Source organism: Molothrus ater, chromosome 3 (genome assembly GCF_012460135.2).
Source record: "Molothrus ater isolate BHLD 08-10-18 breed brown headed cowbird chromosome 3, BPBGC_Mater_1.1, whole genome shotgun sequence".
Classification (NCBI taxonomy): domain Eukaryota; kingdom Metazoa; phylum Chordata; class Aves; order Passeriformes; family Icteridae; genus Molothrus; species Molothrus ater.
In genome coordinates, this window is record NC_050480.2 from 16,602,953 (window position 1) to 16,626,095 (window position 23,143).

At 44.0% G+C, this 23,143-nt stretch overlaps 1 protein-coding gene across 2 annotated transcripts in view; it reads right to left on the minus strand.

The window, feature by feature from the left end:
- Nucleotides 1–737: 737 nt before the first annotated feature.
- SHLD1 (shieldin complex subunit 1) overlaps nt 738–23,143 on the minus strand; it is a 42,559-nt gene continuing 20,153 nt past the window's right edge. The window contains exons 3-7 of one of the 2 annotated variants that reach the window (XR_008508295.1): nt 9,801–10,608; nt 5,823–5,923; nt 3,218–3,407; nt 2,994–3,058; nt 738–965 (exon numbers count right to left, since the gene is read on the minus strand). Coding sequence is in view for 1 of the 2 variants with exons in the window: in XM_036381257.1 (XP_036237150.1) it covers nt 10,091–10,608 (518 nt within the window). In the remaining variant the exon portion in view is untranslated. Of the gene's footprint in view, nt 966–2,993; nt 3,059–3,217; nt 3,408–5,822; nt 5,924–9,536; nt 10,609–23,143 lie in introns of those variants that run through there. The other variant, XM_036381257.1, reaches the window with a different exon arrangement.

Here is a 23,143-nt window from a genome sequence, read left to right on the forward strand (position 1 = left end):
TCCCTGCCTCTTTCTCCAGCTCGGAGGATGCGATAGCATCCTTAGGTCTTTCCCACCGTCAGAGGATGCCGAAGGGAGGAGGTGCGGTAACCCATCCCTCAAACAGCTTCCACAAAGAATCACTGCCACGCTTCCACACCCTTTTCCTATCAAAGCCTCTTCAGGTGCTGCTGCAGCCTTTTCCTCCTGCAAGTTTTTGTCCCTTCTCCTCCCCTCATTGCTCCCTCCTCTTACAGCTTCCCCCCCACCCCCTATCCAGTACACCCAGACCCCGACTGGGAAGTAATCCCAGTGCTTATGGCACCTGGGGAGGGAATGGCATGCAGTATTCCCCAAGAGTTCTACCAGGGAAATCACTGCTCTCAGCATCCATCTCCACAGGCAAACCTCTTATTTACTGTGATGATGCTCTGGGGAGCCAGAGGAAGCATACAGAGATCAAGTTTTACATTGTTTCCTTTAACAGCCCCTGCTATCCCAATTAGTCCGTAGTGGAATAAAAAGCTTAAATGACAAGTTGAAACGAGGAAGTCTGAATGTTCCACCCGGTTCCCTTCAGAGCCAGGCAAAGACCAGAACTCCTTTTGGTTTTCATTAACCCTCAGAGGGCCATCTCCAATTTTAAGTGTATTTACAGCTTTCTTTTTTGTCTTCAGAGCCAAGCAGATGGCCCTCTAACTGCCAGTGTTCCTGGAGGACAATGGATCTGTACACCAAGCTGGCAGTTCCCTCTGTTATCATTCCTGTGCCATTCTATTGTCCATTAACAATGGCAGGCTGCTACAGCCACACAGCCTTTAAAGACAGAAAACAGGACACAAGCACAGTGTTCCAATCCAACTCACCAGCAGGAAGCTGGTGAGGAATTCCAGCTCCCTTTGAAGCCTGCTTCAGGAGACAGCCTAGAGGAGACACCAGGAGGCCAAGCCAGACACCTTGTTCACCTTGCATTCAGTTTGCCATTTCTGCAAAGTAACACAATCCAGTCACCAGGCCACCATGGAAGACAAACCACCTGCAACATCTCCCATCTCCCTCCTCATGCTGTTCTGTACTGCCTATGCCAGCCCCAACTCCACAGGCAGGTGCTTCTTTGGGAATCTCCAGTCTTTGCTTTGGGAAGTCAAGAGCCTGTTTCAAAAGACTGATCAATTTCCCTGGCTCCAAGGCCCCCATATCCTCGCCCGTCTGTGTGAGGATTCTGCCTGGCCTCAACCTCCTCAGCTGCTCATGAGAAAGAATTTTAAGTGTAACATTTGCCTTTTATGTGTTCTCTGCTTCTGCAGGCATATAAATAGCATGTTTTGCCATCAGGTACATCAGAGTCTGCATGGGAGCACCTTCACACCTTCAGATTTGATCAGGTTCGAGGTTACAAAGATTTGCAAATGTTGTAGGAGGCCTCTGACAGGAGTAGGGACACAACTGGTTGGAGTAGATCCAACTCTGTCTTCGGGGTAGGATTCCAAAACAGGATCCCACAGACTCTTCTGCCAGCACTGGAAAACCAGAGCATCCAAGCATCTTACCCACAGTTAATTAAGTCAGCCTCTGTTCTCAAAGCAGTGTCACTTCACGAGGACTTTTACAGCCAGGTATCAGCTGGAGTGAGTTTCTCTGCATATCAGGAGAGAGCTGTGACTGCACTAAATCAGGATTACTGCAGGCAAAGGCACATTTCATTTGATCAGCTGTGAGTGGCACACCCCAACCTCCTTTCTCAGATGTGTCAGTACTCTGACTGCAGTGACATCCACGCCTCGCAATGTTGTGACAATCTACTGCTCTATGAATAAACACTATTTATCCTGTGGGATTCTCTCAAATACAAATGCTTTAAAAAGTTACACATTTGGCTCATGCTAGAAGCTGGAACTTCAAAGGATGACAAGCAATTTCTGTGCCTGAGCTCCTTCTAAATTGAGAGGAGACTGCATGAGGAAAATGAGGATTGCTCTTCTAATTAGGTGTGCTAGTGGGGATTATCTTCATTCTTACATGCCAATTAGTTTTCATGGCATTAAAATACTGCAGCCCATTTCATGAACAAACTCATCTCTTTCATTCAGGAGGTGCTAAGAGGATGGTTCTGGAGAAAGACAACTGCACCTAAAGGCCACCATCTATCCAGTTTCCCTAACAGAACCAAATCCTTTCAGAAACTTTGCCATATGCAATGCTCATTGTAACATAAGGGTGATGGAGCTGCACAGCTGACACATTTTTGGGTCCTTCTTGCACAAAAGTGAAACATAACTGTCACCACCTGTGGCCTTAGCACATGGCACCAGTGCCCAGCAAGCTGAGCTGCAGCTGAGATCCTGTGTGATACAGATGGGTGATTTCTGCAGCATGGGCAAATATCTTTTTTTAGTTTTCTGTATTTATATAGGACCTCACACTGTGGGTTTTATTCATGCTACATGCACTTAGGCAGTGCAGAAAAAGCTGCTAGAAACCGACTTCCAGTCTTTAGTCTCAAAAGACATTCTTCATTAAAAAATCCAAAGAATTTACAGGGTATTTTTGCTTGAGAACCTTAAAAGTTCAGTCCAACTCTTCCTGAATTGTCTTTCTTAGTCTTCTTAAAAAAACAAATTTTCTTCACTTGTAACCCTCTTCAATGCAGGATCCCTCTAGCTCCTGTTTTTCAGTGATGTATCTATTCCACAGAAATGAGGTCAAATATTATATGGCCTAACTGAAAAGAGGTTTAAAAGAAGCCTACAAGGGATGTCATAACTATTAAATGGTATGAAAAATACATGCACAGACCCTGCTGTGGTCTTCTGGAAAAAGCCCTCTGCTACCTGATATTAATCCTCAGGGCTTCTGGATCCACTCACAGGCTGCAGAATGAAAGAAAAGAAACCACCAAACCCAAAACAAAGCCAAACCCAAAACAGAGGTGAGAGAAGGAAGACCAAGTATAAACACAACCATTTATCCAGTATCCCAGGTTTTCCATAGAACATCTTACTGCTCACACATACCTCTCTTCATCCCCAGTCATCCTTCTCTCAGTTTGTTAGCTCAGACGGTAGAAAACAGGATTATGCTGCAATACAAAAATAAGTTTAAAATGATAGATAGATAGATAGATAGATAGATAGATAGATAGATAGATAGATAGATAGATAGATAGATAGATAGATGGAGGAAAGGAAGGAAAAGGAAGGACAAGGACAAGGACAAGGAAAAGGAAAAGGAAAAATACTTGTGAGCCTAGGGGCAATTTTTCCATACTGCTGTCAGCATGAAGTGCCACTTCCTAGGTCCTTCCCTAGTAGCAATTTGCTGGCATTGCTTGCTCCAGGCAGGAAATGCAAGTTAGCTCCTGCAATTCCACTGGTAAATGTCTCCATGGGAAAGATGACACTGATGGGAACCAACAGGCACATCTCCTCCTAGAAGAGAAAGTTGTAATTAGCCTAATAATGTGGGTGCCATTGGCATTTTTAGTCACAAGACTTCATTTTTTCTGAGCTGCCACTTCTCACCTGATTGTCTGTCCAAAAATGATCTGCTGGACTCCAAGTCCAAAGTGACCACTCCAGAGGAATTGGCCATCAAACTAAGATGCAGCTTTTAGATCTGAGCAGGGGCACAAGCAGCCCTGACACGATTACTCATGGCTTTATAAATTGGGCTATGACTAAACCTTCTCCCAGCCTCAGTTGTCACCAAATTGCTTTGCTGACAACAGAAGCAACCTCCACAGCCCTGGGTGCCTCCTCCTCTACGAGGGGGGAAGTAAGAGCACCCAACACCCACTGACCAGAGAGGAGTCTGGACAATGAACAATGCCCAAAAGCTGCCACCACATCTCTCTGGGCTGCCTTTTGGAGGACTTGCATCACTGCAGAACTGCAGTTCTCAGGCAGTTGATGCCCAGAGAGCAGCTGGAGGTTGCTGGAGCATCTCTCCCTGCAGGCTGGGCACAGCTGAGCTGCACACCCAGGTGCTGCCCCATAGAAAACCCTCCATGAAACAACCTCTGCCAATGCCCCCTGCCCTTTTTTCACTCACACTGGTTAATCAACCTCCTTGATGAACTTTGGGGCCTCTGTAGGAGAATAAAAAACAGGATAGAAATTTCTTTCAGCAAGCAAAATGTGGAGACTTAAGCCCTCATATTTTGAGTACTGCTTGTCATTAAGCAAAAATTACTTTATTAGTTGCCTTTGCACTGCAAATAATTACATTTAGACCATTAAATTGCCCCATTCAGTGTTTCTGCCTGCTTTTTGTCAACTGTGCATGTTCCATTTAATATTTAAAGACTGGGGCACTCCTCTGGCTTATTTAGTAATTAATTTCTTTAAATATTCATAGCACTTTGACTATCAGCAAGGGTTCTGTTTGGTAAGAACAATACTGTTCTGTGCTTGATAGTGTCACGGAAATTTCAGAGGCAAATTTCCCTTTTGTAGCATAAAAACATATAGATTTCTGCAACAGACTGTAATGATTTCAGAATAAAGTTTTTATTACTGAACATGTATGAACTGAAAAAAATAATCCAACTATGCCCTTGCACATAATTGCATACTGAAAACACAGTGTTGAGAGATCTATTTTATGACAGCAGTATTCACACAGCAAAAGGAATCGCCCAAGAAATTTTCCATCACCTTTTTTTGAATTGCCACTGGCACGAAGAACAAAATCCAATTGCAAAAAAAGCCTAGGAAAGAGAGAGCACAACCTACAAAATGCAGGAGGATATTTTGCTAGCATCTTTTCCCCTTAGAATATCCTTTTCCTTTTGCATACCCTGATTTTAAGACTTTTAGGCCCTTTGTGTGAAATGCTGTGTGCTTATCAAAAAACCTTGAAAGGCTTAAGCTTAAAGGCAGTCTTGGGAAATGAAAATAGCAGGAAGATGCTCCATCTGTGTAAATTTGTCTAGTAATCCTGATGGTGGGAAGGTGATCCAAACAGGAAAAGAGACCTTGAAAGAGACTCTGCTACCCTGGATATAAGAAAGAGCAAGCCACAGTGGGTGGCTTTGCCAGCACTCAGGTGAGGCACACTGAGCCCGATTTTTTTAGGGAAAAATCAGCTGCAGAAGCACCCCATGGGAATGGGAACAGGAGGAAGTGGCACAGGAATCAGTCTGATGCTTGTCCAGCACACCACTGCATTTTCAGCCTAATTCACTGCTGCCTTTGGAAAGACTCCCCCAGCCCTCAAAACAGCAGTCTGTCTCCTCATCCCAGAAGAACTTTTTTTCCTAATAATTCACGTGCAACCAGGCTATTCTTGAACACCAGACAAGCAGCATTAACACTCCCAGAGATAGAACCCAGCCACAGCGCTTGCCTGCACTCACACGTTTATCATGTGGCGCTCAGCTTGTCCCAGGGAAGATGCAAAAACAAGGACCTAAACCAAGCTGGCCTCACAGAACACGTGCTGAGCTGCTTCTTAAACAGCAGGGCCTGGACCACAGATGCAAAAATCTCTATTATTGTTTGAACCTCTAATTGCAAGTTTCTGAGGGGAACTGCTGTTAGAGATGTGGGTGTAAATGCTCTGCTCTTTCACTCTTTCTTTGAAGCTCTCTGATACCCAAAACAAGCTGCTGGCAACTTAGAAAAAACTAATTGGTAGAAGTCACACTGAAAATGTGTTGCAGGGCACAGCATCCCCACCTCACTATCCTTAATTACAGAATCACTCTGCTTCTCTGGCCAGGAGGTGCTGATTTTAACACCCATTTAAAACCATTCCTGGCTCATCTCTCACAGCAGTGCAGGTAACACTGGAAAGTGATACCTGCCTAAGGCTGACTGACATTTCCCATTACAAGAACCTACCTTCCAATGTAAGTGAAAGTTTGTTTGGCTTGTACTGAGGGTGAAATTTTCTATGATAGTTGTTCTTTCATTACAAGACTTTCCTTCCCAAGTCCCAGCATCTGCAAACAAACAGGCAAAGGCAATTTTAAAAAAGGTTTGACCTTTCAGCCACAAGTTTTCTGGCTTTGGTTAGCTCCAGCTATTGCTTTAATCACATCTTTTTATTTCATGCTCTGTGTGCTATGTGCCAGATTTTACTTTTAAGGAAGAAATGCTGGCATATGCTGTTGCCTAATCGATGTGTGGGGGAAAATAGTCATTAGGGAAAGCCTACAGAACAGGGTATTTTTAACATGAACTTCTGTGTTGTGGGAAAACATATGCCCCACACAAAATCACCAATGCTCAGTAATGGAATAGCCACATTTACACAGGATGTACACTGCCTGTCTTATAGCAGTTTTAGCAACCTATGTCCTGATACATCCAGACACACCAAAGCACCTTAAACTCCTGGGGGAAAATCCCCTGGGGTGTAAACAGCCCTGCCCTGGCTCCATTCACTTCATTGAGGCCAGCTCAGGGCTTGCTTCAGCACCTGTGGCAGGAGCTCAGCTCTCCTTGGCTGCTTTGGGCTCCAGGACTGGGTAGGTCGCTGGCATGAATCAGCACCTCCCACCAGCAGCCGAGTGGGAGGGAAAATAAAAATGCAGTCGGAGTAAGCAGCAGAGAGGCCATTGATACCAAACGTCCTGGAGCAGCTCCCAGCCAGGGAATGACTGAACAGCAGCAGCATTCAGCAAGGATGACACAAGAGCTTGGATCAGGCATTTATGGAAGAGAGTAGAGGCAGCACTCTCAGCCTGCCAGAGCTGGTCCTGGCTGAGCCCCGGGGCCACTCCAGTGGCTGCAGTGCATGGGCAGGGCTCAGTGCCTGCAGCAGCTCCCTCACCCTTCTGACACACCCCTCAGGGGATGCTGGCCCAGCTCAGGTGCCAAACACCCACCCCAAAGCACATACACCTCTAACAGACCCTGGCTGGGATGTGGATCTGGGCTGGGCAGCAGGGAAACCCCCGGGCCAAGGCAAATCCTCACCATGCCCTGTGTTACTCCTACTTGGCAATGGGGGATCAATTTTGGCCTTGCTTGTCCTACCTTATGGGACTGAATCCCCATCTTTTATTTCACTTACACTTTGCCTGAGGATCTTGTGGGATCTGGTATACCCAGAGCCCTAAAAGGTGGTGTAGGTTTTCAGGTGTCGTTCTAAGGCTCAGAGAGCCACTCCTTGGCTGTGAGCCTTGAACAAACAGAAGGAAAAAAATCCCTTGGATTTGTTCTGCAGTGTAAGCCCCCAAATGCCTTTGCTAAAGCAGCCTCCACACAAAGGGGGATGCACAGAGGTGCCAGCAGCTGGCTTTGCCAACAGAGGTGAGAACCACCAGTGCTGGGGAGGCCAACAAGCTGGGGAGATAGGGTGAGCTGAAACCACACAAGTGTCATAACTAAGTCAAGTGCAAGCCAGGGAGAGAAGAAGGCACTTCACTTCCCAGGAAGAAACTCAGTTTCTCAGATTAGTGCACAGGCTGGGGGGAAATGGACAGAACATGGGACATTTCTGAGAGGGCTTCATACCACTCTTGGGACTTGCCATGCAAAAAGACTGTCTTTTACCTTGAGGAAGCCATGGATAGTCATACCCACAGCCCACTGGAAGTGAGCAGCACACAGAGCTGCAGCACTCCTGATTCTGAGGGGTGCAAACATCTCAAAAGACTGCATGTTTCAGCAGCACAGAGATTACCATGTCCTCTGCAAGATGCCAGACAAGATTTGTAGATATGAGTCATAATCCAAATTTTTCAGCTGCATCCAGTCTGTTCTGCCTACGTTGGTCCTTAAAATTGAACAGTTTCATACTCTCCTCTGCCAGTATCTCTCTTCATGCTCTTCCAGCAGCCACCTTTTCTCTCTTTTGTCATTCTGAGCTTCTTTTCTCTTCCATCAAAACCCAGTAGGGATGTCTCAGACATTAGTAGTAGTGGGTCTCTCTTGAAGAGCAGGAACTTCCTATTTTTCTGCAAGCTTTCTTTGTGGAAATTGAATGTCTTTGGCTTTTTTTTAATTAATTTTCTTTAAGTTTGAATAGGAGACCAGATGGTTTTCAAGCTAACCTAAAGCACTGACCAATTCATCAACAAACCAAACATAGCAATTGAAGGGATTCAGATGCAGATGCAGACCTCTGATTTCTCCATCTCTCTCTTCATGGGAGTTTACTTCCCTTAAAATGGCAGTTAAGAGGTTTTGCACAGCAGCTAATTTAACTGTGTGGAACAGCATAAACGCTGGCAAAGATTAAAAGCAACAACATGTGATTCACAATGAACACAATTCCTTTTCCCCTGTACATCCTCAGCAGTATCTCCCCACATCTGTCAAACCAGTGCCCTTGTGGCTGTGACAGATCCGTGGGGGTTAAGCAGTGTGAGCTGGCAGAGGGGCCATGATGTTTCTGTAATTACTGACAGCACACTCAGGAGCATGCTTGCTTTTTCCAGCTGTATCTGTGGCTAAACTAGCTGATATTACCATTCTCTATGGTTTTTGCCAACAGGATGCTTTCATCTGGATTTTGATACACAAGCACCTGTGGGTTTGTTTGCTACTACAGAAATGATGCTGCATCCTCACCTCTTTTTTTCCCCTTAGCACCATTAATTTGAGTAATGCTGGGGGAGCTGCTGAAGGTCTGCTCCAATATTCTGTGTGCCCTCCAGCACATGTACAACACCTCTGCCATAAAAGCAAGCAAGCAACACACAGAGCAGGACCACCACAAAGCTAAATGTATTGGTTCCATGATGACTCAGGGACAGGAAACTAAACCCAGGCCCTTCCAATGTAAATCTATTTGCGAAGAGAAATTAAACCAAGTCCTAAGACTTTGGCCATAACTTGCAGCCAGCTGGGCCTCCTCCTGCTCTGACTGAAGGCAGCAGCCAAATTTCCATTGCCTTTGCTGGAAACACCTGCAGAGCACAGCAGCTGTGCCAATTTGCCAGGGGCAGCAAGGCAGGAATAGCAGCCCCATGTGGGACTGCAGGAGGGAATGTGACATGCAGGAACACAAACACCCACTCTGAGATCTGGCCACTGTGGACAGGGAGTGGATGAGAGGTTTGCAGCTGGGCTGGCAAACACTGGACACCAAATACCAAAACTGGTGTGAGCCCTGTGGCTGTACTGGAGCAACCACACTGATGGTGACCTTTGAGATCCCAACCACCCTTTCCGTCTTTCTCCTTTGCCCATCTGCTGTCATCTTAAACACTTCCCTTCCACTGGCACTCTGTGCTTCCTTGCTCACACTCACGCTGCAGAATGGCCTCCCCAGTCAGCAAACATCACTACAGCAAACTGCTCTTTCAGTCCACAGGCCAGTGGGTGGAAAACATGCACAAAGACATTTATCTGCCTGGCAGATGCAGTAAAACAACAAAGAAGCCACCGAGCTGGGAGGCTTCTGAGAGAGAAACCTTAAGTGTCTGTGTGGGCTCATTGCTCTGTTGCTGACTGACATCAGCCTCTTTGGGCTCAGAGAGATCCATTTCATTTTAAAGGGAACTTTCCCCCAGGGATCTCATTAGCACCACCATGAAAGTCAGAAAGGAACTGAAGGTTGTTGGGGGAGGTAATGGTGAGGAGGTAAATAGGACAGAAGCACTGTCAGAGAGCACACTCAGAACTGTATTTTCTCTTTCTCATGCACACACACACTTTTTCTGTCAGAAAAACTCACTTGGCATTGCAGTAATGAACTGTGGGGTTATATGTCTGTAGGTAAAAACACAGAGCTAACAGGCACCCCGTGGAGACAAATACTCAGAACAAAATCTTAACTTTCCCTCTGCAGAGCTGGAGCACACCATGCCAAGGTCATTGGACAGCAATGCCCACCCAGGGGCTGAATTTGGGCTGGACCACTGTTACCCTGGGTTAAGGATGCAGGCCAATTTAAAAGCCTGGTAGGTATAAATTATCATGTCCGATGTCCCAGCAACAAACACTGCATCAGTCAACACATCCCAAGCAGTTGCACAGATGCTCCTAAAACAGTGCTGCCCTTCAGAGAGCAAGGTGCAAGGTCTGGTGTGGGTGAACCCCTCCATGGAGCATCTGGTGCTGAAGGTGGTGCTTGGAGAACAATGTCTGTCTAAGAATGTCACCTCTTTCTGGAGTGAAAGCAAAGCTTCCATGACACAAACAAAGCAGTGTCTTGCTCACTTCTTGTGTGACACATCAGGGCTACGTTCTGCCTGTGTTTGTTTCAAGAGGAACTGCAAGACATCATCTGAGAGTCCAGGTGTCCTCCTCCTGTTTTCCAACAAGACTTCTCCTTCAGCTGGCTTTGAAAAGCAAGCAGAAGGGGGGTGGTTTGGAAAGATCTTACATCCATCTCTGTTCAAGACCAGCTGTGCCATTTGCAGGCATCGTGACACATATTTTGTCCCATCTTTTTGCTCCAGCTCTGAAATCTTCTGTGACAGACACCGTGAGGCAGCCTCGTAGGTCGGATCCTCTCTCTCTGGCTGCTTTCTGCAATACATTTTGTAGAAGCAATCCAGAGAGTCCCTAATGCTGGGATCTTCTGCACCACCACGTTCATACATCCATGAGAGCACATCATTAGGTTCAGAGGGCTCACACAGCCCTGCTTTTAGGTAACAGCTCACGTTTGGTTCCTCAGAGCCTTCAGCAGAACAGGCTGCAGGACCTGCAGATGATGGATTGCTCTCTCCTGCAAACAGAGGATCAATGAAACTCATTAGTCACCAGGTCATCCCTGTGGTAAAGTCTTTTTCTGTCCCCCTCCCACTGCAGTCTGGCAAACAGGCTCTTTGCATGAGAAAGCAAGTGCTGCTCTGAACACAGCTGGGCTGCCACAGGGCCTTCCTGCACAGGTTGGTGTAAGATGGGCTGATTTGGGGATCACACAGTTGTCCCAGCCTTGACACTGCAGTGACTGGACCTACTTGGTGGTACAGATCTCCTGGCTCCTCTCAGTTACACTTCCAAAGAGGTGGAAATTGGGATCTGCTGCTCCTGGAGATGACAGCTGACCCACAAGGAAGTCTGGTTTGCAGCTGAGACGCTTCTGCATCTATTTCAGTTTTTTCCCTCATCCCTGGGTCTAATCCTTACTTTTAATAGTTCTCAACTTTACTCCAGCACAACGTGCAGTCCTGACCTCCAGCTTTCAGCCAGATTCACAGCCTCCAAACCAACACTGTTCTGGTGACTGCATGGAGTTTCAGAATGAGGACTGCAAAGGAGGACTCGTGCTTCCCCATGAAATCCCACTTTTGCAGCCCCACTGCACTAAACGCTCTCCCTGCACCCTGATGGATTTTTTATGGATAAAATTATTGCAAAAGCCAAGGACTTGTTTTTGCCTAGCTCTTCTCCTCCTTCCTTGCTGACCCACATCTCTGGATAACAGGGCTGTGGTTTTCTCTTGCTTCAGAGCAATCAAGGGGGATGCTTTGCACTAATTAACACAGCACAACAGGGACACTTGGCAGTGACAAGACCAGGACAATCAGCCAGCTTCTAGGAGGAAGAAATTCCACAAAGAGACCTTGAATTGGGCTCTGGTAGCCAGGCAGTGCCTCTGACTGCAATCTCAGCTCCAAGCCCACTGCACCAGACCGTTTGCCAAGCACCTGAGTCACCGACAAGGAAATTTTCCAGGGCTCAGCCAGAGGCTGCACAGCCGTCATCTGCAAGTTACATAAGCAGGATGCAGGCAGTCAGAAAACAGCTTGGTCTTTTCTAATTCTGTGAGATGTGAAGCAGAGTGCAGTCCTTCATTCTGGTAGGAGACCATGTTCAAAGGGAGTCTCAGTGTGCTGGCAGAAGGCTGTTTTTCTCTCCTGGTACAGAGAGCCACCCTTCCCTTCCTAAGCAGGGGTTCATTAACGTGAAATTAAGCTGTCTGTGCAAACACACTGTACCTCATCTCTTTCTTCCTGTCCCTACCTCCTATCTTTGATCTTTCTTCCCAATTGCACTTCATCTCTGATTATGCAATTTTAAATAGAACTTTCCCTCCCCTTGCAGTGTCACTTCCAATGCAGTACAAAGAAAAGCTTGGTGGCCTTCTTTTAACAGTGAGCTCTGGCATCAGAGTAGCAGAGCAGAGAACGGGTCCATTTTTCCTCAGTAACCCCTCAGCCCATGCTAAGTTAGAACTGAAGCCTCTTGCATCTCTGATAATTCAATCAAGTGGCAACTGGACTCCAGTGCTACTGGACTGTGGCAATCGCAGACCCCTGGGCTGTGCTGGCCTTTTGCTACCTCCTGCTCACAGCCACATCTTGTGACAGAGCAGCAGCTGCCTCCAGCTACGCACACCAAGCCGGCGTGACTCGGGAAAAGAAAAATTCTGTTGGTTTCAGGTTGTCAGAGGAGACTTTAGCAATGCTGCTTTGCCTTTCTCCTACCATCTAAGTTTGGGTATTAGGAAAGATTTCTTCACAGAAAGGGTTGCCAAGCACTGGAACAGGCTGCCCAGGGAAGTGGCTGGGTCACCAACTGTGGAGGTGTTTAAACAACATGTAGATGTGGCACTTGGGGACATGGTTCAGTGGTGGACTTGGCAGTGTGAGGTTTATGGTTGGACTCAATGATTTTAAAGGTCTTTTCCAAGTCCAGAGATTCTACTGCTTTTTATTCCACAGTCAGTATGGCCCATAAAGCTGACATGTTATGTTGAAGCACAACCCACCACAGAAGTGACCAGTAAGTGTCTCAGGGGTATATTCTGGAGTGTGATTAATCAGAACATTCAGAACATATTTGATCATCATTATTATTATTATTATTGTGAGAACAGTTTTCTTTCAGTTACTGGTTCAGATTTATGCATCTCTATTTCCCAACAGTAGGCCCTATCCTCCTAGTGGATTACGTTTCCAGCAAGCCTTCTTAAAGCAAGATTGCCAACAGGGTTGGATGTCCCAGCCCTGGAGTGTTCAAAGCCAGGCTGGATAAGGCCTTGAGCAGCCTGATCTAAGGGGAGGTGTCCCTATCCATGGCAGGGGCTGGGACTATGTGGTCTTTAAGGTCCACTCCAACCCCTGAGCATGCTATGACATGAAAAGTTGGATGCAGAATTCCCAGAACCAATCTGTACCTCACAAAGTGCTGCCTTTCCTCAGCTTTCCTGACAATTTCCCAATACATTCTCAAACTGTGTGTCAAGACTGATGTTTGAGAATATACCCAAACCTTTTCCTGCCTCAAAGTTACCAGTTAAGGTAGAGATCCTTCCTTGATACCCTCTAAAGAGCTGGTGCTGCTGTTGGAAGGTGCAAATCTCCTGAATGATTTATAAACCACAGACAACAAGCACAGCAGCAGGATGCCTGCAGGGTCCAGAAAGAGCTTCTCAGCTGGAGCACACACAGAGCACACAAGCACACATTGTAGACCAGCAAACATGCTGCTAAAGGCAAAGACAGCATTCAACTCATCAATCCCTTTGTCTCTCCATGCACATGCCCCCTCAGAAAATCTGGGATTCTCTCATAACACACAGCAGTGCTGCTTCAAAGCCTAGACCTCTCTGGCCACCTCTCAGCAGCAGGAAAATGTAGTTTTATAAATGCCTTTGTAAAATCCTTCCATGGCAAGCTTAACAACACAGCTGTCACACACCCTTGTGTTGGCTTGGCCCAACACCTACAGGGGTCAAGGCAAAGATGAGCAAGGCTGAAAACTCTCACTTCTTTGCCTGCAATAGGATTTCATCACCAGAGAATCTGGCTCATTATTTTTAGCTATTTTCACTCATTTTTACTACCAAATATTAAAGGGGGAAAAAAAGCACCAATAGAAAAGCCCAAAAAAACCTGAAGCAGTCATTATTAATGTCTATTTCATTCTCACATGATGGATAATCATGAGTAAGAATGTATATTATTTCATCTGTTCCTCCACTCCATGCTAATTGAAGTTCAGCATTTGCAACTAATTAGTAAAAGAGCTGGGGGCAGATAAAAGGATAGATATTCTTGTGTTTATAAACCTGCTGATGAAAATTTAAAAGCTCCATCTGGTACAAGCACATAACCCTACTGCCTGAAGCACAAAACCAAATTCTGCTTTGAACCTGGGCCACTTTCAGTGAGACAACAATGCAGCAATATTATTAGTTGCACTTAGAGAAAATGTAGCTGTTTGGGTTTCTGTATAACTCTGTTCAAGCACAGTGAAGTTCTCACAGATTGCATTATTTCTCTTATCCCACCAGCCTGTCAGGATCTACCTGGGGTGACTGCAATCAAGAAAGGGTCTGTGGTTGCCATGAAGTGCAGTAACAACAGAAAAGTAAACACAGATGATGTCCCTGAGAGTTTCTCCAGCCCTCACCCTGTTCTTAGAAAATCCCTCCTTGCCCCTCCATCAGTCATGTCCATATGCCATGGGAAAGCTCAAGGAGAGGTGATCCTACTTGGACTAGAGCACAGCTCCCAACTGACCCAAACCTGTGCCTGTTCAGGGATGCATTCATCTGCACAGGAGGTGAGAACAGGTACCATGCTGCAGCTGAACTCCCTACAGGTATGGAGCACTTGAGACACTTGATGCATAGAAAAGCATATTTTGGTCTTTTTTTCTTTCCACCTGGCTCCTTTCCAGTGGGAGTGCATGTATCACCATGGGAGTGCAATTCCTCTCTGCTCAGGGAAGAAAGAAGAATTTTTAGGAGAATTTGGCAGGAGCTCTTTCTACCCCAATCTCACAAAGCACTTTAGCCTGCCAGTAATCGCACACCTGAGTACTCAAAAATTGCAAATCTGGACATTTGAGGATCAAATTCTAATGCTCTTGCTTGCATTAAGAACATTTCCTCTGATTACAACAGTTAAAAACCCATGTGTGAGCTGCTGATCCCATTCCTTTACATGAGCTGAAATATATTTGCACTACAGGATTTTTATTACCACATTTAAATTGGAATAGAACCAAAAAGACAAGTATCAAGAAAATAAGTATGAATCTGCTAAATACTGCACAAACACTTATCACATTGATTAAATGACAGGTCCTAAAGCCTTTTGGTGTACAGTACTGAATAACTGTAGAGATTACAATATCTGCCTTGCAGAAAACAGCTGTTGACTTCTTGGGCAAAGGGAAAATGAAATTTCTGATGACATTATCATTCAAAAAGACTGTTATAAGCAAAGCAAATTTGTTCCTTGTGGGTATTTAAATTGTGAACTGAAAGTGAAAATAAGAATATAATAAGCCTTGCTACTTTGTTGTCTCCCTGGTGCCACACAAACCAGCTTTCTCCTGTTGTCATCTGCAGTAGGCTGCAGCTCACAAGATGGGATCTGTGAGACAATGCTTTACACATGACATAACCAGCTATATTCTTCATCTTCCAGCCCACAGGAGTGGCACATGTGGCTGTGTCTGACTCTGAGTGCTGGCCAAGAGCTCTGCTAATGCCAGCTGCTCTGACAGGAGACCTGGAGAAAGTGAAGGTGGGCAAAAGGCAGAAAAAAGGGAGGAATTTGGGGATAGGAGCAGGAAAGGGAGACAGTGACAGAGGAATAGCACTGGGTATGGCCCAGTACTGAGGCTGGCTCTCTGCTTTTTTTCTTCTTTCTGCTGCACATTTGTGGTGTGAAAAGTCGGGGGGGGATTCAATTTGCGTGGAACAAGACGTAAGCAGTTATTTTAGGGAAGCATAAAAACTCTTCCTTTTCAGTCTAACCCCCTTAGGAATCTGAAATTCAAGAAAAATAAAAAGGCTAGCAAATAGTAAAGTGCTATTGAAATGCAATATGCAGGCACAGTGCATTCCCCTAGACACTCTTCCAAATGTCACAGTGGTATTAAACCCTGCCCTGCTCTGAGAGCTCACATCCGACGCCTGCTGTGCTGAGCTTTTAATACAGCTGGGAAACTCAGCTCAATGAAAGCTTTCACTGCTTAAACACACTGGATTTAATAAACCACAGGGAAAGTCAGCTACAATATGAACTACAAATTAACACTCCTTATCTGCTGAAGGCCAAGAGATAAACACCACTGCCACCTCACAGATCTGTTCCTAAGCAACCAGGCCCCACAGGCCAGGGCAGTAGGTATGGGCAGAAGCAGATCATAAACACCATCACTTCCAGCTGTGCTCCAAGAGCCTGAGGAGGATGACACATCCTCAGCCAGGCCCCAGAGCAATGGGCTCTGGATGTAACTTTACATCCAGGCTTTGGATGTAACTGAACAGCTGCTCTAAGTGCAGCAGCACACAGGGACTTGGTCACTGCAAAGATCACAGGTGTCTTTGAAGGGATGGGCAGCAACATAACACTGGGGTGCCTGAGATTTTATTTTCACAAGGAAGCTCCTTCCCTTGGAGCTCATATCATTCTAAAAATACAAACAGCAAATTTAAGAACTCTTCAAATAGGTATACTTAAAGTGGTTTAATTTACATGATTCCCGAGCCAGTAAAAAACCCTAAAGCCTCCTATTTGTCTCAAACACTGCTTAAGATCTAAGGTTAAAGAGTCTATTATTTAGGGTAAACCTTCTTTGAAAGATAAATAATAATTTTTTAAAATTTACATGGCTGAAAACATGAAGTGTCAATTGGAGTTATTATCCAGCAGATGAGGGCATCAAGGGGCTTTATTAAACTGCAATTATCTGCTGCTTTCCTGTTACACACAAAGTCTTGGGAACTCAGCCTGACTCACCATGTCTATGTAACACTAAAGGCACCAATTTCCCAGAGGAAATCCTGATAAGGCTTCTTGAGCTAATTGCTCAGCTTCTAACCAGGCATTAGGAGAGCTCAGGGAAGTGAGTGTAAGAAGAGCAGAGTGAAGCTCAGGTGCACAGACATTGCTGTGCTGGAGCAGCCTCTCCTTTCCCAAACATCTCAGTGGGCTTTCCAGCTTTGACAGTCAGGATCCAACACAAGCATCCCCAAGCCAAGCCTCTGCCTTCTCCGCTGGTGAAAATCAGAGCTGTCCACCCATGTCAAGTCCTTTATCACCACAACCACAGCACTGCTCTGCCCACAGGGAAGACTCATCATTTGAATCAGATTTTACTTCTGTCTTCCGGCAAGCAGGAGGATTTTTTAGTAAAATGATGGATTTTTTCTTCTTTTGATCTGTGACTTGCAGTACTGGTTTTTTAATACATGAAAGGCTCTAATTTAGCCCCAGATTGTATTTGTCTTTAAGCTCATCCTATTTCAGAATAAAAGTCTGGTGCTTGAAGCAAAAGAGAAACAATCCTGCCTACCTGATTTTCACTGTTTAAAAATTTTATGGAGGAAATCTGTGTTCTATGGTGACAGAAGCAGCTTTCTCACTTTACTTACTTTGCACAGATGAAGCAAATGATAGTTATTTCTGTTTATATTTTCTTCCAGCCTAGAAATTGTCAATTCCAGTCTTGCCTAGTCTCTTCTTTTTTCCCCAGCTGATTCTGTAGAGTTAGCTCCCTCTGAACTGTTAGCTTTCTGACCCAAGAAGCATTTCCTAAGGAACTCTATTTCACTAAGGGCAATGAAACTCCAGAACTCAGAAAAGGATTTTCTATGCCCACCTCTTCAGCCAAGAACTGAGAAAGACGCTTGGGACCCTGAGTCATCCAAGGATACCCATCCTAGAGAGGAAGAGGGTCTGAAGACAACATTTTCCATGGTTTCTTAAGGTTAAAGACAAGAAGGGAGAAATCCTTCCTGTTTCTGGCAAGGCTCACAAAGGAAAGGTACTGAACTTTTAGACATTTTGCTGATGTGGTCATTCAGAACTGATGAAGTTGTGAGCTGAAATTAAAAGTGGACTTGAAAATCTGTCTGGATGAGAATTAGTGATCATAGACAAGACCAGCAAAAAAACCCCAAAAACAAACAAACAAAAACCCCCAAACCAACATGTGGGAGAGTTATTAAATCCCATTTTTCTGAGCTTTAACAAACCCTTTCACAGAGGCAAGAATGGGGCCCAACAGGCAAGACACTGAATGCTGTAAACACCATTTTGAGGATGAGGCTGACATAAAAAGAGGAAAACTACCACTTACTGTGAAATATTCAGTAATGGCCACTGGCAATGACAGGAAACAGCCCTAGACTACAAGTATTATTGAGGAAGTATCACTCTATTTGCAATCATTGAGAAGAAAACCCAAAGCAATATCCTTTCTTTATATATGAAATACTTTGTCTCTCATTCAGTTACACATTTTCAGCAATCAAGAGGACCAATAATCTCCAGCTAATGCCTTTGGCAAGCATAAGCAGACAGCTCTCACTGGAGATAAACTGCTCAAATCCCACCATCAGTTTACAAAAATTCTACCTTCTGCATCTCCTTGGAGAGTGATGTTTATGACAGTGTGCCTGGAAAAACAGGAAATGATGCTATTCATACAGCTAAAACACAAGGGGAAGAGCCTGCCATGACAGTGATCTTTAATAAGAACAGACTAGAAGACTGACATCTTATATAAAATTTAGCAAAATATTTGCTTTGTTCACAGATTGTGTGAACTTGGAAAAGGAGATGGGGTGAGGGGTTGTTCAGTGTACTCTGCCTTCCCTTGCTGTTATAGCACTTGAAAGTCCAACTCATTAATCTCAACACCCACAAACACACAGAGGTTACACTGAAGAGATTCACAGGCATTTCAGCCCTGCTTCCAACCAGCTCTGCACACCTGTGGACACCAATGACTTGGGAATCACAGGCAGAAATGCAGTTTCTTGACCAAGAAAATCCTGCAAAGCAAGGTATTTTTCAAGCATCCCTCTTGACTTGTAGGTGAAATTATACTACTTGTAAATAGTTTTAAGAACAAAAGAGTTATGACCTGTAATACTGCCATTACTCATCTTCATGGGAAGTCCTGCACTTGGAGACCTGAATCCTGATGTGGAGCTGATGCCTGGGTACCACATATGATCTACTGTGAAACAGCTGCTGTGGGAAAGGGGAAACGCTCCAAAATTGAAAATAGGTAGAAAACTGAGTCAAATAAGGCAGAGGAAGGTGAAATTCAGTTAAATACAGCTTCCTCTCAACTTTTTACCCCTCCTACCTATAGACTTGTATGTCTCCTAGGTGCATTTATGTGAATTTGTTCAACTTTGTACCAACTTACAATTAGGTTCAGATCTCAGACTGGTGCACTGATTTTCAGGAGTGCTGAATACACAAATGCTCTTACCAAATTTAAAAGAAGCCATAGATATTTTAGCTCTGTGGAAAACATTGCCATCTACATCTAAGCTTTAACTTTAATTCTTCAGGAGCAGAATCACTGCAAGTTCTACAGCAGAACAAGAGGGTACCTTGCAGTTATCAAATTTCAAGATCCTGATCTTTCATTTTTGTCTAAGGCTAGAAGCATGAGTGTGGGAATACTGCAAGAAATGCTTACAGATGGACTGATTCCTTCTAGATGGGAGTGGAACAGCTGAAAGTGTGCACTCTGTACCTCTTCAGATCAAAGGTCTTTACCTCCAGTCAAGATTGATCTTTCAGAAAGAACAACAGAGGAACATTTGCAGAGATGGTTTCTTGAATTTACTTGCAATAAAATGGCTTTGAAACCATGCTTCTTGTCTGTGTCACACTCCTGAAAATATGCTGCACATCAGACAGGACACAGGAGTCTGTGTCACACTCCTGAAAATATGCTGCACATCAGACAAACACAGAAAGGCTTGCTCCTCTTTTAGAAGCAGGGATAGAAAAATAAAAACAACAAAGAAATTATCTCAAAAAGCACAAGCAAATAGCAGGTACAAAGGCAAATAAAACTACTGATATTCTGGTGGAAATCTGAAGGCAGAATGAGCCAGTCTCCCTGCAGGCCTGATCTGGCTGTGAGCACTGAAGAGACTGTGCAGAGATGTGCCAGCCTCCAGTGCCTTGGCACAGAAAAGAGCAGACCCACATCCTCTCCAGCCATGGGGGCTGTAAGCCCCAAGCTGTGTCATCTTTCTTCTTCTGCATTGCCACTGGGGGCTTGTGCACCAGACATTGATTAAAAATCAAAAAACAGTCTCAAAAATAAGAATGGAAGCAAGATACCAATCTCCACCTATCAGCTTTCCACAGGCTAATAAATTAAATAGCCTGACACTGAAAAAATCAGTGTCAGATACATCAAACAGTCATCAAGGAAATTTTCAAGAGACAAAACACAAACTGTACAGACTACAATGAAAAGCAAACAAGATATACAAGTTTAATAACCTGGGAGACATTTTCTCATCACTAGTCTGTGACATTTTGGCTTGCTACTTTAAAGGTATATATTAAATAAATATTTGAGCCATCTAGTTTTGCTGCAGTATTACTAAAGATCACGTAATGAACAGAAATTGGACTACAGCAATAGGCACATTTATAGACCATTGACAAATGCTGGAGGCTTGAGAACCACAAGGGCTTTTGCTTAATTATCTACGTGCTGTTTAGGGAATCACAGACAATCTCTTCCATCAGAACTAGCTTGAGACAAAATTGGGCTTTGAACAGAATTGTTTTGCCATTTAATCAACCAGCTTCCTGCAGGAATTGTCTGTGGCTAATAAACCAAGCACCTGAAAAGTTAAAACCATTTCCAATTTCAGTTAAGAAGGATATTGGGAGTGAATCCTCAGGCCCCAGGGCTGCACACTCCTACCCAGCTTTTTCTAGGTTGTGCCATGGCTGTGATACTCTCTGTGCTTCTGAAGGGACTGAGAAAACCTGAAGTACAGAGCAGAAGGTCTTTGCAAGGAGTATGACTTTAAAAGCTATAAAAAAGAAAAAACACTGAGCAAGCAAGTCTCTATCCCCATCTTCTCACTCTGTCCTCTCAGCCAGTCATTAGGAAGGCTTGGCAATGCAGGCATTTCCCAGCTTGGCCCTCAAAGCGAAACAGCAAAAGGTTTCAGTCACTCCAGACTTGTTTACATCCTTCTACCTGGCTCTACAGCCTATTAGTCCTGCTTTTTATGAAAACTACTTAGCCATGAGCAGATCTGGGCACACCCAAACCTCTTCAGTTCTGCCCCAAATCAAACATTTCACCCAAATGAATTGTGGATACAACTCTGGGTAAACTATGAAGGCAAGTGAAAGCCAGAATCCTGTTTACAAAGCAAACAAAATAAACCAAAACTTACGTGGTCCATCCCATATTATTATCACACAGCAACAGGATGGCTCTCCTAGGAGGCTGCACACACGTCAGGAAAGAGCCTGGGGCTGTGTGTGAAGCACTTGCTTAGAGCTTTTTAGCAACTCCTTGAACTACTGACGAACTGTGGTTAGTAATAGTTACTGCAACCAAATACTTGTGAACAGAAAAACTAATTAATTCCTGCAAAATAAGGTGAATAAAAGGACAGATACACCAGAGCAAGTTAGGGCAACTCTACTGATCCTTAATTAAATGAAACATTTTTCATCCACCTTACACCCTAAGATTGCCTAACTGAAAATACCTACTTCATTCAAAAATAATCATACAAGTAGCAAGGTAGGGAAAGAGAGGAAACTTTTAAGAACTTAACCCATCTGATATTTGCAGGTATAAATATGTTGATCATTTACAAATAGTAAAGAACTACTCTCCAACTATTTTTCAAGGTGATGTGGGAGTCTTTGTATGACTGTCACAGAGCAGGGAGATGAATAATGCTCGTGTTTGTTTAGAATTTGTTCTCTGAGTAGGGACTAGAGAGACTACAAAAGCAGATATGAGGAAACACCAGCAAGTTCAGAATTTGCAGTTTATTGATCAGACTCCCAAAACTGCACAGCTCTTTTCTTTTAATGTGAAGCAACCAATGTAACTGGAGCATTTAGCAATTCCTATTGCTCTCCTGTCATCTGGATGAGAACACAGGTGCAACCACATTTTAAAATGTCAGCAAATCAATGATAGTGATTAGCACTCCAATATAACCATAATTAATAGTATTAACTATATTAATATGGCCATTCACCTATTCAAATGAAAAAGCAAATATCTAACATAATGAATTCCTGAAAATTTACATTCTTATTGAATGATAAAATTGTGTAAGTATGATATGTGTATGATATAAAACAGATCCTTAACAGTGAAGATAGATTCCATTTTTCAAATAAAAAGGAAAGTTTAGCAATTTACCACTGATACTCCTGACAGCTGTGTTCCAGTACAAGCTCAAGTCTCCTTGTTCATATTTGACACTGGTTGGTGGGTGGGATTTGACAGCCCACATAATTTAGCAGATCACACTGTGGGGTAATTTTCTTTTAACTTCTTTTAAATCCCAAGAAGTTCATGATCAGCTCAAGTATTTTGTTTTAAAAGGCCTAAAGAGTATGTAATTCAAACAGATTGGATTCTGTGATTGCAGCAAATACATCAGTTTTATTTCTAAATAAAATGGAATTCTGAGAGAAAGGCTTCAGTGAACCTTTTCAGCTCAAGTTTTGGGATTTGTCTTCAAAGGCTACTTAAAAAGGTTTTTTTTAGACCACATGTGGGCAATGTGAGGACATAACACAGTTAATCTGTGTTCCATTGCCTTGACAACCTGCTACCTTAATCTCTTTCATTTCCTCACAAGCCATCTGAAAGCCTCAGCACTTTTGCAAGAGGACACTTCTGCACAGAATATAGACACCTGAGCCTCTTAAAGAAGGTGTAGCTGCATATACAAGAGCGTGCCAGAAAATGCTCATATTCAAAAGTGATTTGGACTTGAACATTATTGAATTACAAAAAAGGTGTCTATGTGCATTTCCCATTAATAAAACTAAGTCAAGAACAGCTGTCAGAAAATAAAATTGACATTGAGGAGATCCCCCAGCTTTGAGGTTTTAAAACCTCTGTGTTTACAGCACCAGGAGTTTTTTATTCCCTCCACTCTAGACACAAATCTACTTCCCAATTCCACATTCTTCCATATTCTTCCCCTTGGCCACGGTCACTGCTGAAGTTTAGTTGTGACTCTTAATACAATGGAAAATATATCTGATGCTTCCTTAACCTGGAAAATGTTTAATGCATTAAGGGCACACAAACAAAAAAAAATCGTGTCCTTGAGTAAGCAATTGAATCAGGATAGAATAAAGGTCCACTGAGAATTAAAATAAAATCTGCCTGCCTGCACAGGGGCTTAGTGCCCTCTCTGCAGTTACTGTCACTTCTTCTTTATAACAAAAAAATAGAGGCCAGTCTGCTGCAGCACAGCTTTGACACAGTTCAGAGATTAAGGTATTCCCACAGAGGTGGAGACAAAAGGT